Genomic DNA, 18,982 nt, shown 5'->3' with positions numbered 1-18,982 from the left:
CACTGAAAGTACTTATAAAAACATTATTGTTCATTTTTCTACACTTTCCCTGACTTGCTTGGAATGGAGCCATGTAAATCCATGAGGGATATTACTAAATTCATTTACTACAAATAACTTCCTAACTTTAGAAATTTAACTAACAGCTAAAATACAATGACCATGTTTACAAGGATTTCTTTCATTTACCAAATATTTCCCGGAATATTTATTTACGGTGGAATAGTGTTTCATGTGAGGCAAAATAATAACAACAGGTTTTTCGTTTTGACATTACTAAGGATTGCATGTGTGTAGGGTGTGTCAATGGTGAGTGGAAAATGCCACCCATGAGTCTTCTCACCACTGCTGTGTGATTAATGGATGGGCTTTTTGCTGAGGGATGCTGATTACGAGATGTTTTGACTAAAATCTGATTAGCCAAGCCAAAGGCCTATTTTGTTACACACAAAACATTCCACTCACTCGTCCTGCGTTCCACTGAACGTCCCCCATTAAGTGCTGAGTGTGGTCGGTTCCTGTCTCCTGGTTTTACATTGGTCAGACACGCCCACGTTTTCACTGCCTGTTTTCACTGCTGTGATGACACTGCAGCTGCTGATCAAGATCAGTTGCAGCTATCATAATATGGTTGATAATTTGGACTTTGAAGGTGCTTTCATGAAAAAGCTGTCTTGATTTATTACGTGATGATGTAATACTTATTCACTGATGAAGATGCACTCTGCTATTGTGTTCCGGACTGGCCATGCAATCAGTTGGGGGGTGTTCTCTCTTGTGTAGACCTTTCCAGTATAGGCAATCCAATATATTAAATAAATATATTATACAAAACAAAAAAATCTTCATCATCCCTTTTCTCTGTCATTTTTTCCAAGTTTCCACCCTCTCTTGCAGGCCTCTTGTGGATGTTTGCCGCATTGCCTCTTTTTCTGTGACGCTTGTCACAAAACCGTTCAATAGAATCAACGTGTCTGGTTGTGAGTGGCTCAGCATGCTCATGGGGCACGCCCTAATTGGGGGAAAAATGTGTGGCACATGGAGTCAGCTTGTCGGGGGCTGAGAGGTGGTGTCAGAACTCCCCATTTTCCTCTTGTTTTTGTGGTGCCACCAATGAGGTTCTCCAGACTCTAAAAACGGTTAACCAATATTCTGCTCCTTAAGTCAAATAGATGGTGCATTAAGGACACACACGTATAATACTCTTTTTAATCTATGTGTTTTAACCCCCCACCCCAAAAAAGAGTTAAGTCTCCAAAGTGGAAAAGAAAATCCTTCTTGTGCTCAGTAGTGGGGGTCTTCTCCATCCACAGGGAACTTGTTTTGCAGATTTTGCCTCTGAGGGAGATGGCAGAATTTGTTCTGTTCCATCATGAATATATGATTTGCAGTTATAACAATTTCAGTCTCGTGGCTGTAACACGTTTTTAATGAACAACAAGTAAAATGCAGGGAATCGTGGTGGAAAATTATTACATTTAGACAGACATACATTGAGCAAAGTGATGGAGCATTTCAAGTATGAATGGACATGTAACTAAATGTGCTTGGTGGAGAGTTGAGGAAACAAACAATCATTTGATTACTGGTTTTGCTTTGAGATTTATGGCAATATTACATTTAGTAGTTATATTACATTACATCTGGAAAGGTTGTTGATGATCATTTGATTCAGGTGTGATAGAGGAGGTAGATATGGAAAACAGACTGGATAGGGGGCCCTCGAGGACCAGAGTTGGGGACTCTTGATCTAGGGTTATTAATACATTGCAAACTTATTGTTTCCTGTAAATTAGGGATTAGCCAGTAGAGGGCATGCATTTTCTTTGTCACAGCCTTCAGCCTATAATAGCACAATTAGTGCTTGTTCAACTACATTGTACAGTTCTTTACTATACTGTATAATTGCCTTCAATTCTAACATTTCTTATTATATATAATTTCCTTGAAATAATGTTTCAATATGAGAAATCTCAGTGAGACTTGTAATGTCCAAGTTTCGTATTTCTATTTTTTGATTTTTTTAATAAGTCTTTCTATTCACAGAACTGCTCAGACATGTATTAAATATGTTATCACACGTTGTCCCCTGGTCTTTTGTGTATTTAACACTGGCACTGAGCTGAGATTCTTGAACAAACAGTACAAGTGGCGCTGCTTTGAAACCTCCATCTCCTCTAGGCTGTTCTCAACACAGTCTGTTCTTTTGAAGTTCCATTAAAAGCTTGTGTTTTTTTTTCTCTTACATTTCGGCCGGGACATTGCTCTAGCCCTATAAAATGTGTGCTTTCCCTGTATTCCGCCATTTGGTCCATAGTGACACTCCCCAGAGTAGTCCACACATGTTAAAGAGTTGCATTCAAAAGGGGGACACTGACACTGCAGTGTGTATCAGTGTGGGAAACAGAAGGAAAAACTGACTCTCTCTAAATCGACAAGATAGTAAATTTAACTACAAGGGTGAAGCTCCACAGAGCGCTGTTTTTCTTGTTAATAAGTTCTGACAATATGTAGACGAACATACTGTTCCCAGCTATTAGTACATTTTTGACTGTATCTACAAAACTATTCATGACCATAGTTTGTTTTTGATCCCCTGCCTTACATAAGCATTTAACGACTGATGAAATGTGTATGCACTTAGTCCATGTTGTTGAGCCAAGCCCTCAGTAGCAGTGCTGGATGAGTGTTCCCTTTTGAGTGACTGAGTATATAACATGCATGTAATCCATAGCAGAGCAGAGCAATATGGGCCATGCTGCCAAATTCGGCATAACGGGACTCTGATAAAACCTCTGGAAATGCTTGTGACTTTGATACTCCTCAGATTTTATTTGCTGCAATCTGGCCTTACTTTTAGTGACGTTCCAAGAATGTGGTGAAAAGCTTTTGATTCGTTCTGACTTTCTCTTCATAGAACTCTATGGATTTGATGTGCTAATTGACTCCAACCTAAAACCGTGGTTGTTGGAGGTGAATCTTTCCCCATCCCTGGCCTGGTGAGTAACACTTTTGAAGTTGTGTGTCTTAAGCCTATTGTTTTTAGGCACATTTGTTCTCATGGTTTAGTATTTTATCTTACATTATTGTATAACAACTTGTTTTTTTTACAGTGATGCCCCCTTGGATTTGAAGATAAAGGCCAGCATGATTGCAGACATGCTCTCACTTGTGGGTTAGTGAACTCTAAACCAGTATTGAAACAGGATTTAATTTAAGTTGCTCTTGATATTGAGACCCAATCATTTTCCTGAACAACTTTTATGGGAAATTTATTCTACATTATACAATTGGGGGATGGTTGGTGGGATATATTGTTGTTTTGAATGACTGCAACACATTCACTTTATTGTTTAATGATATCCTATTACATTCTCATGAGTGTTTTTTGATTATAAATTATGCTATTTGAGTATGGTACTCGACCGTTTGGTCGCCGGACGTTTGATCGCCCGGAAGGTTATTGATGATTACCATTTAAAATTGTTGCTCAAATTCCCTAAATACAAACTGTGAATTATTATTTAGTCATACTTAATGCCCTATTAATGATTAGACTAAAGAAAAGCTCCAAATTTCCCGTACTTTTATTGTGTTTTGTTGGAGAACTTGTTAAGACCCTGACTGACGTCCCTTCCTAAGGGGACAACTCATGTACATACAAACTCTTATACAATCACACGTCCGCTCAGTGAAACTGCTCAGGGTCATTGTTGGCTTTTATTGATGCATAGACCGTATTCTTTTACCTTGTTTTGTCGCCGGACTTTTGGTTGCCGGACTTTTGGTCGCCGGACGTTTGGTCGCCGGTTGTTTGGGTCCAGGCGACCAAACGTCCGCGACCAAACGTCCGGCAACCAAAAGTCCGGCGACCAAACGTCCGGTCACGTTTGAGTATATAATATGTAAAAACATTGCAGTTGTGATTGTTGTTGATTGATAATGATAAATTTGCACATCTTAATAAACATCTTTAGATTGAGAGAATATTTTGTTCTTCGTGGCTGTTTATGTATATTTGCTAAAAAGCACAGAACAGCCAGTTTCCTGGGCATTTTGTCTATTTTATGCCCTTAAACCAAAACCATGCTAGCAAACACGTCAAGAGATAAAAAATAATGATAATAACTTGATGAAAAGTCACTCTCAGTAAGACACGCAGCAATTTCATGGAAATCAATCAATAGTTGTCAAGACATTTTTACTCAAAACCACAAATATTAGCTTCACGAAGGCGCCAGTGTCAGTGGAGCCACTTGGATGAATTGTCTGTAAAATGGGCCAGTCAATCAAATTGATGTTGATCTACACTAAGATGAAGTCATGATGTGCTGCTTGTGGTCGAGTGTTTGCTGTTTACGGTATGCAAGTTTTCTTTTAAATGAAATACAACGGCAATATGTTACATGCCCTGACATTTCTGACCAATTTATAACCGAACTCGTTTATTATTTATAATTGCTGTTGGTTTGTGGTGTGTGTGCACAGATTCTTTTCCTATTGTGTGCCCTGACAAGCTGGATCAGCCTACAAATAAAACTAAATGAATCTTAAGCATGTAACCATAAGAAATAGTAGCCCGCAGCGCCACAAACAAGGATTAAATGTGTTCGAACAAGAGGTCTCCTCCCTTGATAATTGATAGCGCATGTTTTTTTTATATCTGATCAACACACATAATATGAAAATGTGTTATCATCATTTCAAAAAAGACCCTACTTATTAGCATGTTTCAAGCAAGAAATATATGCTTGTGTGCCTGTGCGTTCCTATACGAAAGCATGAATCAGCCGTTCCATGCCTTCCAGCAATTAAATACGGTCATTAATGGAGGGATGGGATCATAATTTGCTTGTATCTTTGGAATGCGACATTTCGCCAAGTGAAACTCAGTAATAGCTTGTAAAACGTAGCATGACTATTTTCAACCAAATAACCCCTATGAGTTATGACTGATAATATACATCAAATTGAGGCCGCCTCTCAATTCCGTAAACTGCATCCATTACTTGCATTCATGTTATGCCTTTGTGTAGCTGGGAGCAGAATGGCACCAACCCAAGAGTATGTGCTCAATAAATCATCATTTTTGTGGAATCTCAAAATTATAATTGTATTAAGTAACTGATCTGTAAGTACCCACAACGATTTGGTGACAGCTAAATAATTTGAGCAAAATTTCAATGTATGTACACAATTGGATTGGATTGGATAACTTTATTCATCCCGTATTCGGGAAATTTCGTTGTCACAGTAGCAAGAGGGTGAGGATGCAGGAATAGGAAAGGTATTTTAGACATAAATAGATAGGTAATAAGTAAGTGAATAAATAAATACATGAATAAATATATAAATAAATATGCGTGTTGCTTAGCACATATATACATACATACACATAAATGTACATCCATGCATACGGTAGGTCTTGATAGTGCTTTGCATTCATTAGTAACTAAGAAATAATTATCTTTCAGGTTTAAAATGGTAGTTGTTCTGTACCGTACACACTTTAAATAGTCGCAGGAAAAAATATCCCTCTGTATTGCTATTTTGTGTTTCTGTGTACATTTGTTGTTGGTTGTCATGTAACAATGCTGTTTTCTTTAATAAACCCTTTTTGTCACCAAAGGCTTGGTGTGTCAGGACCCCCTGATGAGAAAGCCACGTTCTGGGAGAGTCATCACGGACCCCAGCCTCAAGCAGCCAGCTCAAAGAACACAGGTACAGCCCACAAAAAAGCTGCATTTTAATGGACGCACAGGAGTGCTCTGAGTCATGCTCTCACTTTCACCAGTCATGTAATGCATTGCAGTTTATTCCTGTGATTGCTTGGACATAGAATAAGGGTTTTATGGTGAAATCATTAAATCTGGAGCGGCCCGGTGGCTTGAGTGTTTAGCACATCGCATAGCTCTGGGGTCCTCGGTTCAAATCCAGGTCAGTCCACCTGTGTGGAGTTTGCATGTTCTCTCCGGGCCTGCATGGGTTTTCTCCGGTAACTCCGGTATCCTCCCACATTATAAAAACATGCATGGTAGGCTGATTGGGCACTCTAAATATCCCCTAGGTTTGAGTGTGAGACTGAATGGTTTTCCGTCTCCTCGTGCCCTGCGATCGGCTGGCCACCGACTCAGTTTGTCTCCCGCCTCTGGTCCAAAGTTAGCTCGGATAGGCTCCAGCAGCCCTAGCGACAGAAAATGAATGAAAATGAATGAATGAATGATGGAATCTGAAGGCTATGCCTTCCATAACGGACTTTGCCCACCTGTTGGCTCCTTGCCACTTTTCACTGAATCTACAGCCACTTCACATTTTCTTTTCCATCTCCATCCATAATTTTCCTTTTTACTTCTGTCCCTCTGCAACTCTCTGATGTTTCCTACATTACGGGTAAGAAATTGCTTTTGCCCTTTCCCTGATTTGATTATATTTCTTTTACTGTAATTCATTGTGACTGGCAAATGGCCCGCGTGGCTTTCTAATGCAACATTTTAGGAGATTTCTCATTACATTAGCAAAGTGGCCGGCATAAGTCTTTGTTTGAAATACAGCAATGCACCACTTGGCTAAAAAGCTTTGAACTTTTCTTTATAGACTCACTGTGACAAACCCAAAAGCCTTACAGTAAATCAGGTTTGTCATACAGGGCTGTTTAAGAACTCGGACCACTTTTAGAGAACCTGTCGTCTTCCTTTACTTTGATTGCTGCAACAGTTGAGCCTTTTATTGAGCGCTTAGTCCCTTTCACTTCTTGGCTGCCTTTACATCCCCCCAGTCACGTCACATGAATTAAAAGTAATCCTGGTGCTGTTTAGATGACATTTTGTGAATGCGATCCTCAGGGGCGCTGTTCCGCTCTTCTGATCTCTACTTCAACGTGATTGCCAAAGCTGCCAATCACAGTTTGCTAGTGCAACAAAAATGTATTTTGATAAAAATATTTATACCATGCATTTATGTACATTTGCAATACAGTATATGGTCGATCGATTCATTGTTGGTGTGTCCTCAACTCTTGATTTTGTAGTGGCAGAGGCCCCCAGCAGCCACAAACAGTGAACCAGTCGAGTTTAAAGACAAGGAAGAAGGAGACTGTATTCTAGGATTGAGCGCAGAGAAGGTACAGTCCTTTTATGTGTTTGTGCGGTACGCTTAATTTCAGGCAGCGTTTACGGAAGACCTGCATGTCCTAAAACATGTGTTTCATTTCGTTTCACTCTGGTAGATCAAAGTCTTGAGGAGGACAAGGGAGGAATATGAGAGAAGAGGAGGTTTCATCCGAATATTTCCCACTGAAGAGACATGGGAGCTCTATGGGTAAACTGAGCCAAGATGGAAAAAAAACCCTGATTATTTATAATTCCAGATCCCATCTGTCTATTATGTTACTCATTATTATACTTTCCTCAGATGAGTAGACTCAAATTACTCTCTGAAAGTAGACTGAGCAACATACATCTTTTTTCCACAAGCCCCTCTGCTCTATGTTAAAATGCCATCAATACTTTATTGGAAAAAGGAAATCCATTTTTAGGCTAATAGTTCATATTCTCATCTGAGGTTTGTTGCTTGATTAGGCACACGGGAGCATGTATTTTGCGGCATAATTTTAAGCACATAATTCCATGGTAGCTCCGTTTGATTTTATTGTTTGTCGCTAATAACAAGAATGAAGTTTCCGATTTTGCTTATTATCTTCTCTTTCCCAGTGGATATCTGGAGTCCAAGACATCATTGAACTTAATGTTGGCAAACAGACTTTTCCATGGAAGGTAAGCATTTCCATTGTGGTCAGGATCAGGGGGCTGGATCCCTCTTTTAGTTTATGGAAGCAGTTGGATTCCAGCATGGAGTTTGTTGGTCTTTCACTTGGTTAGGTGAGAGGGACAGCTGAGAAGAGGATATATGCTCAACTTTTCCAGTGTGCCCAATGTCTTCAGTACGTGGCATCAGTTTGGGAGGAGAAAACTGTCAAACATATTTTATTGTGTACAGTATTAAGGAAGTGTACAAATGTTGTCTCAATCAGTGAGCATTATGGTTTGTACAAGTGTTGAATTGTTGGCATTTCCGCAAGATTTTTACAGCCGTCACATTGAAGAGTTTCCCTGTAGAGATCGTTCATTGCTTTAATGCCTCAGTGAGTGTATTATTTAACATTTATTCTTTCTCCTTTGGACCGTCACTGTCAGTCATGTCAACATCTGGAAAAAATACTCAAACTTACTAATCTTTCTCAGAGGTTCCTCTGTAACTTCTTTTTGGAAATGCTAATTTCCAGATAAATCATTGGTATTGTTGTTGTCACCATGGTTGTGTTGACATGTCTTCTTCTGTCTCTGAGGAATGTGAACGGGAATGCGCAGCTGCAAATGGATCCAGTTGATGGCTACCACACCGTCCAGTATGAGAGGAAGCTGCCGTCTCTGGAGGCCCGTAAGAGGAGACGGCACCACCTGAGCCATCGCTCTGCTGCTGGAAAGAAGAAATGGGGTAGGCTTGATGTATGCTACTTCAGCTCGGTAAACTGCAAGCTGACGTGCACTTTTGGTTCCAATAAAAAACTCCCATGTGTCACACTAAGGTTAGCCAAATATGGCTCTGAATGAGCTGATGTCATTGCAGCAAAAACAAAAAGCCTATTTTCAGTGTGTTGTGTGTGCGCCTGTGTGTGTATATTTTCGCCAAATTTTGGTGATGCAACTGACATGTCTCTTCCCCCTCCTTACAATGCCGCATACCTCAGGGAAGCAATCCAAGGACTCTTTGATGGAGAGCAGTGGCCTGGAGGGAGAGGACTGCATACAGGAGGAAAGGGGGGAGATGAAACTTGCTCTGAAGCCAGTCTCAGATGAGATTTTGGTAGCAGAGCAAAGAAAACAAGTGGCTTCACCAGCACAGAATTCTCATACCGAAGCTCTGTCCAGCTTTCAGGCAGCAGCAGCCCACAACAGCGGGCCCCATGTCAACCTGCTTCACTTCCTCCATCAAGGGTGGGACATCAGGTCAGTGTGTGTTGCAGGCGGCTTCTCATGCTCCTTCATCATCCTTCCTCTCTTTATTTTCTCATGCTAACCTCCTTGGAAATTGGTCCTTTGGTGCCGGATAATAAATTGAGACTATTTACTGGCAGGGTTATGTTTTGATGGGACTATTTTTTGTCTCACCACAAGAGCACAGCAATGAACACCAGTAATTTTCAGTATCCATTCTAAAATAAATGTTCCTTCAAGTTCTTAGCAACAACCTTATCGAAGCTGTTAGATATGTCTATACTTGCCATTGCAATAAAGACACTTACATTCATTTATTCATCTTGCAAGCCGATTATCATAATATTTGAAATAACTGAATGGATTAGTGGTTAGCACATCTATCCCACTATTTGGTACCAAAACAAGCAACAAAAATTCCTGATGCGACATTCCATGATGTGTGCTTGCATCAATTGTATTTTCATACTATGACTTCCCACATCCCTTAAACATGTGTGTTAGGTTTGTTTAAGATTCTAAATTTGGGTTGCCAAATTCAAATTCTCAATTGGTATATTTTATAACCTGGGTCTAAGTCTAGCCCAAACCTAATATGTCTTTAAACATCCACTGAAATTGTTAATGATTTTGCTTTTCTGTACCTGCACTATGTCATGTGCAAACTGTTCATTCATTCATGCATCAAGCAGGGTACACCCTTAGCTGGTTGCCAGTTAAGATTGAATTTATCATTCTTGCACTCAGTCAGATCTGGGGACAATTTGCAGTGTTATATCAATCTACCTGTCTTGTTTTGAGCTGTGGGTGAAACTGCAGTGCCCAGGGAAAATCCACACAGGCCCAAGGAAAAAAAAATGCCAACTCCACACAGAAAGGCTGGAGTTGTTTGAACATATAACCTCAGAATTTTCATGCAACATGCTGCAAAACCTTTCCATGTTAAAAGTAATTTTAAGCATGCAGAATTGAATTTTCTAAAAGTGGCACATCAAATTTAAAATAAAACTAGTGGTATGTATTAGTAATGATTAAAATGCATCACTTTGTCTTTATGTATCCTTTCTAGTCTTTTACAAAAATATTCTTTCACAGGCCTATAACAAACTCCTCCAATAAAAATACCCTATAATTAGTTTATAGCAATTGCAGTTCACATTTGGCTAATTGTATAATGCCTTATGGGAACACATTGGTACAACGCCATTTCAGATCCCACTCTGGTTATGACCTTTGATTCGGCACTTGGATCAGCTTTCATCTGATTGACGACATTTTGATGAAAACTTCCTTTAGATTTAATGTTACAATGTTAATGACTTTCCCATCTTTTCTCTCCTCTACAGTAAAGTCCAAGCTCGGATGACCTTTTCCTCTTACCTACAGCGCGTTCAACAAAGACTTTTGGTAGAGAGCAGGTTCAAAGGCACTCCAGCTTGGGCAGACAAAGACAATGACCAAATGGTACAACTATTCAAAACATCTCAGTGGTGGAGCCTCTCTTTTAATGAACAGGAGTGCTATATAGAACCTTGGATGGAACATTGTTTTCTATTGATGTATCAACACTACATGCCAGATTTCCCTTATTACTCATCTGTGCCCTGGTTGTGGTTGGATTGAATACATAGAGGAAAATCAGGCCTCTTAAGAAATTTGCCTTATTGGAAAGTTATGTTGTTGCACTGGAATTGTGGCATGTATCATCATTATCTTCATCAGGAGCAACTTCTGATCTTATAGGAACATCATTGTAATGTTGATTCATAAAGATATCTGATTAGAAACTGAAAGAGAAACCATTGTATTCACTCATAATAAACCTTCATTCAAAATACTTTTCTGTGTTATGTGTGTGTGCACAGGAGCTTATAGTTCGCTTCTTGCGGAGGGCTGCCAGTAACCTCCAACAAGATGTCAAGGTGGTTCTACCCAGTCACCAGCTTCCAATTCAAGACCGCAGACGCATCCTGTCCCACCAACTAGGAGAGTTTATCCAGTGTTATGAAAAGGTGCCTATTCCAAGAGTGTGGTTTTACTTAAACACAGAAGACATTGTGCGATTTCCTTTCTGTTATGCTTCCTTATCTTCTTAGGAAACTGAGAATATAATGAAAAAACAGCAGAACAGTACAGAGAAGTGTGTTGCCACCAGCGTGTTTCATGACTACATCACGGCTGCAAGGTTTGTGAATTGGCAAGCCTTCGTCCAGTGTTCACTGGACCGATAGAAAATCTGCAAAACACATCTTTTCCCCTCTTTTTTTAAACAGTGAAAGTGATCTGGAGGAAGTACTGACATTCTACACACAGAAAAATAAATCAGCCACCGTCTTCCTTGGAACAAAAGCTAGGCGTTCTAAAAAAGCCCATCACGAAATACATGCCTCCGAAGAGTCTGGCAATGGCAAGACTTCTAAAAGTGAGCTCTATCCATGTTTGTTTCATGGTTCTCTTAGTGTTGGTCTGGTTTATGTTTAATATGCTACCATTCAAGCACAGTAAACATAATTTTGCTGTTTCGATCTATAAACCCCCTGAAATAAAGGGGAAAAAAGATTCAGTCATACAGGGTAAAGTGAGGGTCACTTTCAAAGGAATAGATCCCATTTGCAGAAAACAAATGTGTGTCAGAGCCATGGAATGGCTTACTGGTGATAAAGGAGTTCTGTCTTCTGTCTTCTTTTGAACAGCCCTGACTGTGGCCAAAGAGGATTCCAGCTCGTTAGAAAGAACGTCTTCCATGGGAATAGTCAGCAGCGACACAGACTGCAAGGTCACGGAAAGTCAACCAGCGGTTTGTGTGACTGAAGGCCAACTGAGTCGATTTGGGCATGCAAAAATCCATCCACAAATCACAGCTTCTCAAAGCTGCTCAAGCATTCCTGTGATTTCAAACTTCCCACATATTCCTCAACAGAACTGCCCTTCATCCATCTCTCATCATCGTCCTTCACCTCAGCCGCTTCCTCCAAAGCCGTCACCTAATTCGCAATTCTTGGCAAAGTCTCAATTCAGCCAGACTGAAGGACTCAACAACGCTCAAGTTTACACCCCTCCTCCCATGTCAACGCTGGGGCAACCAACCCAGGTTCTCTGGAGAATCCCATCTTCCAAAGTGTTAACGTCAAGCTCTGCAGCAGCTTCTTCCATCACCAGTGCCCTACACATCTACAGCCAGAAGCTCTCTAGACCAACATATGCAGGCCAAGGTAAACACTTGTGCTGAAATGCAACTTGTCAAGGGAGTAAATGTTTGATTGCTATTTGTTTTTTTGGGAAGTTATATTATATTATAATATTATATACATTTTGTGGAGGAGTGGCGCATGGAACATCAAGGACCATTCTTTATTTTATTTGCATTTTCTTCAATATAGTCAATTTCCAGGCTCAAAAGGATATCATACCTGTCAATCTCAGCCTCACCTCTTGCTCCCCTTATTGCAATTCCCCTTATTAGGCGATAATAAACCATACAAACACAACGCGGCACATATTTACTCACATAGGGCGCACTTAAAAGTCTAAAATTTTCCCCAAAGTGGACGGGGTGCCCAATCAGTCGGTGTGCCTTTTGTATGCACTAAATCCAATATTCAGTAGTATGTCGCTTGACTGTCTGGGTACATTGCTTGCTGATGATTTATATAGGGAAAAAGTGGAAGTGAATTACGTGCATGTGCATATCATGCTAAAAGCATGACAAAATTAGCAATCAATGGTGACATTTTCGTCTTCTACCAGTGAGCGAGACGATCCAGATTAGAGCCGAAATGGGGAAGACGAGATCAGTTTTACAAAAAAACGTGCTTTTTGTAAACCGTTGTTTTCCCATACAAAAGTTGTTATACGGCGTACCCAATTTGAAATGATCAAAAATGTTAAAATAATACTGGAATAACGAACATTTTTTCCTTTATTTGTAGTTTCCAAAATGAGCAATTCTGGTAAAATGGAGTCAATTGCCGATGCGGGTGTCAGGGAGTTGAACTCTATGACTGTCCAGGCCCAGTCCAACCAGCAGGCCTTCATCTCAGCTCTCCAGAAGCTGGGAGATACGCAGGTTGCTCGTATCAACACTGGCTCAAGCCAAATCAACCTTCTGACACAACATGTGAGTTCTCTATTCTCAACTAAATGAGCCCACCTGGGTCAAGGCTGACTTCAAATATGAATGTGCAGTATGTTGGGTTAATAAACAGTGTTTCATGGAAGGAAGACAAATGTGGCCCATTCGCTGGAGGCTTGCTCTCTGTGAGGTCTTTTATATTTCTCTTTAGCAATGTTTAATTCTTTCCTGACCCCCTGCTGACCGGCGTCATCTATGTAGTTGCTCAGTCTTCCAGCAGACCTGTCGGAGCCTGAGGGTCTGCAGCCGCGAGCTGTGCATCTTCCTCCCTTGGTTGCCGGTCGACTGTGGCTTCTTTTGCGTGGGCGGCTTATATAGTACAGGGCTTAAAACTGGCTGAGTGGAGCATCACGTCTCCACTCTGTGTGAGGTCTCATTATCAGATGCACCATGGGGGAGTGATTTCTGTTGATACTCAACAAGCTGCTATTTGGTGGTAATTGATGCTTATAAATAAAGGAATGTGACGAAATGGAGCTCCGCATCAGCTTCCTAACAGACTTCTCCCGCATTATCCTGGTCGGTCGGTGCATTGAACCCCTCAGCCTACCTCTGGCTGCTCCTCCCACTATTTGTCTACTTCCTTGGGTGTTTTCTGTCAGAGCTACTTCGGATGACACAAGGACCACACATGATGAAGTTATGCTGCTTCAACATTATTCTTAAAGGTGTTTACTGTATTCCCTTTGAGATGTGAGTCCAGGACATGGCAGCAATTTGTTTTGCAGTGCCAAGCAGACATGCTACAGAGAGTATTTTTAAAGACAAAGATTATGAGTCATTAAATCACTAGCTGAAGCAAAAGGAGAACTTTGTAAACACGAACAGCTCCCTCTTGTACTGCATAACATCTACAATCTTAGTGATTACTTACTCTCATGTAAGGATTCATATGAAACTACTCCTCATTTTCGCTTTCCGAACCTTGCAGATAAAACTCACAATTTTCCTTCTTTCCATTTAGCATGTGAAAAAGGTTTGTTTTGTGTCCTTACCCAAATACAGAATGGCAGTAATTTATTGAGATAATAAAAAAAAGTAACAATCCATCATGGGAGTGAAGATAGGACATACTGGCAGGGAAACCCCAAGCAACCAAAATACCCCCAAACCCTCACAGATCATTAGTAATAAGCCCAGTGTTCTTAAAAGTAAAAGGGCCCTACTGTCATGTGACAACTGCCTCTCGTTGTAGTAGAAAAGTTGACATGGCCTGTAAAACATGGCATTCTCACAATGTTTTAACTTTTTGTGCCAACGGAGGTTAGTGAAACAAACAATAGCTGCGGGTGGCGTGCTGTGCAGGGTACATATTTAAATTTTTGGGACATGTGGTCATGATAACTGGATCCATCATGGAGGGGATGGGAGTATTCCACTTGGAGATAGCACAGGACAAAGAGTAGATTGATGCGTGCTGTTTGCGTGCCATCTACATTCATCGACGCGGATAGCCGACTTTGTTACTTACTTACAACTATTAATATAGGTTTGCTTCCAGTTCTTGAAAATATAGTTAGTTGTTTTTGTTGTTAATGTTATTAACTTTTTTTCTGCTCCCCACAGTTGACTAGGTTAAAATTGGCTAGCCAGATGTTGAGTGGAGGAAGTCCAAAGATGCAACCCCCATCTGCCAATATCCAAGGACCTTTTGAGCTGGACCACTCCAAAACAGATCCTCTTAGAAACAGGATCCAGTAAGTCTGTCATATAAACCACTTCCTTGCGTTTTTTTTTACACTTCATAACGTATATCAGATTTCTTCTAGGGATTGATAAAGTTAAAATATAAGAATCTATTTACTGGAAACCACAAACAAGAATATGCTTACAATTTTGTTTATACTGTAGGCTTAGGCCATATTTGTAAAAAAAAAGGCAGCAAAAATTTGGCCTTAAGAGGACTGCTGCACATTATAGTACATATCAAATGCTCATGATTGTTAATTGTAAAACTAAACCGTAAATCTCTCTTCAGAGTGCTTCGTGTTGGAGCTTTCTTGCTTCATCCTACCTTTTAATCTCCCCAATTCTCTCTGGTGTTTAAAGTTTTCTATTTGTGTCATTAACTGATGAAGTTCATGCATTTTCTACTTTACAGTCCAGGAGAGAAAAAAGACTAATAGGAGCATTTACTCCCTTTATCCAAATTCCTCATCTCATCTCATTTTCTAAACCGCTTTACCCTCATTAGGGTCGTGGGGGGGGGGGGGGGGGGGGGTGCTGGAGCCAATCCCAGCTGTCTCCGGGTCAGAGGCGAGGGACACCCTGAATCGGTGGTCAGCCGATCGCACGGCACAAGGAGACGGACAACCATGCACACTCACACCCATACCTAGGGGCAATTTAGAGTTTCCAATCATAAAAACAGTTTGCCCAAGATCTTGACAGAGTGGTGGTTCTGGTTCGCGTCCACACCGTGGTAGGAACCAGTTCTGAAATCACTCAAATTTTTGCACATTCTTCCGTGGACACAGGCATTTTACGAAGTGTTGATTGGTTAGCATCACAGCTTCGTTATTGTTCACATCAGTATTTCACCGTGTTATCCCAACTAGAAGGTGTTTTCCAATGATTAAGCCATGTACGCACATACGTGAGTTTCTTGTCAAGTTGTTGACATGTATATTGAAAAGTGCTAGGGTAGATAGTAAAGGGGACACCACCCTCTAGACGGGCAAGCTTCAATTGACACTTGTTCCTTAGGGTTTTTTTACTTTCTTGCTTTAATGCTGTTTGAGGATTAAGTGGGGGAAGTCACCAGACTGCTTCCCTCTACTTTCTTAAATAGTGATGACAGGTCATCATTTTTCACTGTTGCTGAATGATGAACACACAATTTCATAATGCTCACTGTCTCCTTGTCTTATTGAGTTCATCCTGAAAAGTAGTTGACCATTCATCACGAAGTTTTGAGCTCATCATTTTGCTCAATCCAGACTGTTTTTCCTGTCCAGGACTTCCTTAGTTTTGGCTCTTTGAAAGAATTCTAAGCATGATCGGCTTTTTCCCTTTAAAATGATTTATTCACACAAATCATGAATGAGATTTTTTTTATTGTTTGTAACACTGGCAGAAAGCCTGTATTACTTTTTATTACGGTGTGTCTGGATCTAGGCAAAAAAAATGGAAGGAAAAAAATGATCTAAATGACACTGTACCTCATTAAAAAGTATTCAAAATTCCACATTTGTGTTAACTTTGTTGAATTAGCAGGCAAGAAAAGTAATCAGGCAATATTTCTAATTCTTGAGTACAGATATGTAGATTTATAGTTTGCATTCATTAGATCTGCTCCCTGAAAGCAAATAATTAAGAAGCTTTTACTTTTTTTTCACTGACACGACACTAGGGCCATATCACATCTTTGTGGAAATAATTAGCAAATGAAAAGTTTGAGTTCCATGCCAATGGAAAGAATGTGCTTTTTGTTGTTGTTATTTTGTTATTATTATTTTGTTTATTGTCTTCTTTGTCATATACACACCCAAAATCTCAAACAGAAGTATACACATTTTACAAAAGTACCTCGTCCGGGTGTTTTGTGATTTAGTTGTGGTCATCACATCTGCTTTACATGTCCTGGGTTAGATCCCCAGTCGAATTCAAATGACACAGCTCAGGGGGTCAAGTGACTGCCACGCAATCAGGAGATTGTTGTTTTGACTCCTGCCTTCGCTCTCAGACTGTTCAAACTGTCCTCAGGGAATATACCGACCCCATTGCAATTTTCCCCACCTCAGGCTGTAAGGGAATATTTTCTTTCACCCTCCAATTTAAGTTGCTGTCCTTGTGGACCTCAAGCAGTCACTATTATAGAAGGAAAAAAATAGTGGGACACCTGGCTAAGTGAGATTTTCTATTGACCATAGTAAATTCAATTTCTTGATTTGATACATCAACCAATGTTCCACATCTTTTTGAAAGCTTTGGTAATTAACATTATCTTACAAGTCAAGTCATTTACATACATGTAGTACTTTTGGTGTGTCAAAAATCTCATGTTGCCAACAAGACTGACCCGGCACACAGAGCTCCCTTGTTAAGTCTCCAAAATCTTTGGTTTCAAATTGACCTCCTCCCGCGCTGAGTAACCTTTAATAAGATATTTGTAAAGATATTAGGACGATTTTGTCTCAATGCCGCTTAGAATTTCCCAAGTCACTCCCCCCTGCGTTTGGCCCGGTGGTGTGTGCCAAACATACTGAAACCGTTAAGCGCACTGGCTCTTAAGGCAACCACAGGGGTGAATTATGATCTGGTCCAAAGAGCACTTGTGGGTCTTTGAAGTACCGCTGCCAGAATCCAGCAGGTATGCCGCATCAGCATTCTCAACAGCGGCTGCTTCTTTAGGACTGATCGTCAGTTGGCCGGAAAACAACACGGCTTGTCCCGTTACAACCACTGTAAACAGTAGGATTATTTACGGCAAGTGTTTGACCTGGCACATTTACATTGACCTCAATTTGGTGCTCTTCTGAAACGGCATATGGTAAAACCTTCAAGCACAGAGACAATCACACCAATCTGTGATGCAATAAATATTCTCGGTTCTCCTTAAAATAGTTCTATTTGTCTTTTGCGTGTAATAATTATGGTTGGCCAGTAAAATTATGGTTAAATAAAATCAATAGTGGTTTGTAGCTAGTTGTCCCTTGTGTCATGTTAACACATTTAAACGTCTTTGGTTGCGTTAGCACCCTCGCCACAGGAACAGACATCTAAACTATTGTCTCTGCGTTATTTTTAGTTCGCCTCAGTGCTTTGTCACACTGTTGTTTGACTTGGTAGAATATTGGTGGGACATTCCAGAGAATTTTACATCAGCCAGTTCGCTGAACTAACAAACCCGACTAATAAAACGACTCTGTCTGCCATCAAAGAAGTTCAACATTTTCACCAAAAGTTCCACAAAATTGTCTTGATGTCTCTCCGGCTTTGAATTTAAAAGATGTTTTTATTCGCGGTTGATTGGAGCCAGATGTTGTAATAGGAGGGCGGGTGGTTTTATGCGACTCAACGTGCCGTGTTACTACCCACAAGTAGGGCCACACTTCATGATTGTTGTCAATAATAGTTTGTCTTTTAAATTAACAAAAGATGCACTTTCTCAAGAAATCATCACTAGTGAGGGGGCTGCCCAGCCAGAACGTTGAGATACTGTGTCACAACGTCATCCCACACTGTTCATTTTCCCACATTCACACTGAGTTAGATTGATGCCGCACATGTGCTCAACTTACACTGCTGTATTGTTTGACCAGAAGTCATATCAGCGTACGAAAGCATAGTGAGCACAGCAGGGAGTAAGGCAGGATGTCTTGCCTATTTTGCAAGAGATGTTCTTTTCACCCGCTTGTTTTTACTGTTAACTATTTATTTAATCGGGTTAGCACTGCATCTCAGCAATAAAGCTAAAATTACCAGCCAACATGACAAATTGTCAGGCCATATGGTAGTAAAAAAGTGGTAATGCAGCTCCCTGTGGTCCAATGCAAAACATTAAACCGAATGACTGTTGTAAACAAAGAATGGGTTTTTGTTTTGTCTGCTGGCCTCTGACCTTGAAATGTTCACAGACACGCTTTTTTGTTTCCAGGAGCAGAAAAATGAATTGTCCTTCACACCCCTTGTTGTTGTAAAATGGCTTCTATTATGTGATCTGAGAAATGCACTGGCAGGTTGTTTTGGTTTGCCCACACAAGGGCATGAATATGTTTCACTTAAGCAACACAAGATTATTATCGCACATTGTTATCCAGAAATAATTTGTGTACTTAAATTATTTTTCTAAAGATACTGCAGCTATTGTGAATTTAGGTTTTCAGTAGAGTGGAAAAATGAATTGTGGGGAATT

General features: G+C 40.3%; 1 protein-coding gene across 1 annotated transcript in view; it reads left to right on the top strand.

The window, feature by feature from the left end:
• ttll5 (tubulin tyrosine ligase-like family, member 5) overlaps positions 1-18,982 on the top strand; it is a 45,188-nt gene that overhangs the window by 10,135 nt on the left and 16,071 nt on the right. Inside the window, exons 13-27 of the mRNA XM_077620888.1 lie at positions 2,918-2,999; positions 3,114-3,175; positions 5,630-5,721; positions 7,028-7,120; positions 7,226-7,317; positions 7,710-7,772; positions 8,345-8,493; positions 8,747-9,005; positions 10,340-10,457; positions 10,859-11,005; positions 11,090-11,178; positions 11,267-11,415; positions 11,687-12,205; positions 12,923-13,110; positions 14,692-14,822. Coding sequence (XP_077477014.1) covers positions 2,918-2,999; positions 3,114-3,175; positions 5,630-5,721; positions 7,028-7,120; positions 7,226-7,317; positions 7,710-7,772; positions 8,345-8,493; positions 8,747-9,005; positions 10,340-10,457; positions 10,859-11,005; positions 11,090-11,178; positions 11,267-11,415; positions 11,687-12,205; positions 12,923-13,110; positions 14,692-14,822 — 2,233 coding nt within the window. The remainder of the gene's footprint in view (positions 1-2,917; positions 3,000-3,113; positions 3,176-5,629; positions 5,722-7,027; positions 7,121-7,225; positions 7,318-7,709; positions 7,773-8,344; positions 8,494-8,746; positions 9,006-10,339; positions 10,458-10,858; positions 11,006-11,089; positions 11,179-11,266; positions 11,416-11,686; positions 12,206-12,922; positions 13,111-14,691; positions 14,823-18,982) is intronic.

The sequence above is a fragment of the Stigmatopora argus genome, chromosome 15 (genome assembly GCF_051989625.1).
Source record: "Stigmatopora argus isolate UIUO_Sarg chromosome 15, RoL_Sarg_1.0, whole genome shotgun sequence".
NCBI classification, from domain to species: domain Eukaryota; kingdom Metazoa; phylum Chordata; class Actinopteri; order Syngnathiformes; family Syngnathidae; genus Stigmatopora; species Stigmatopora argus.
This window is presented reverse-complemented; position numbering and strand designations above follow the sequence as displayed.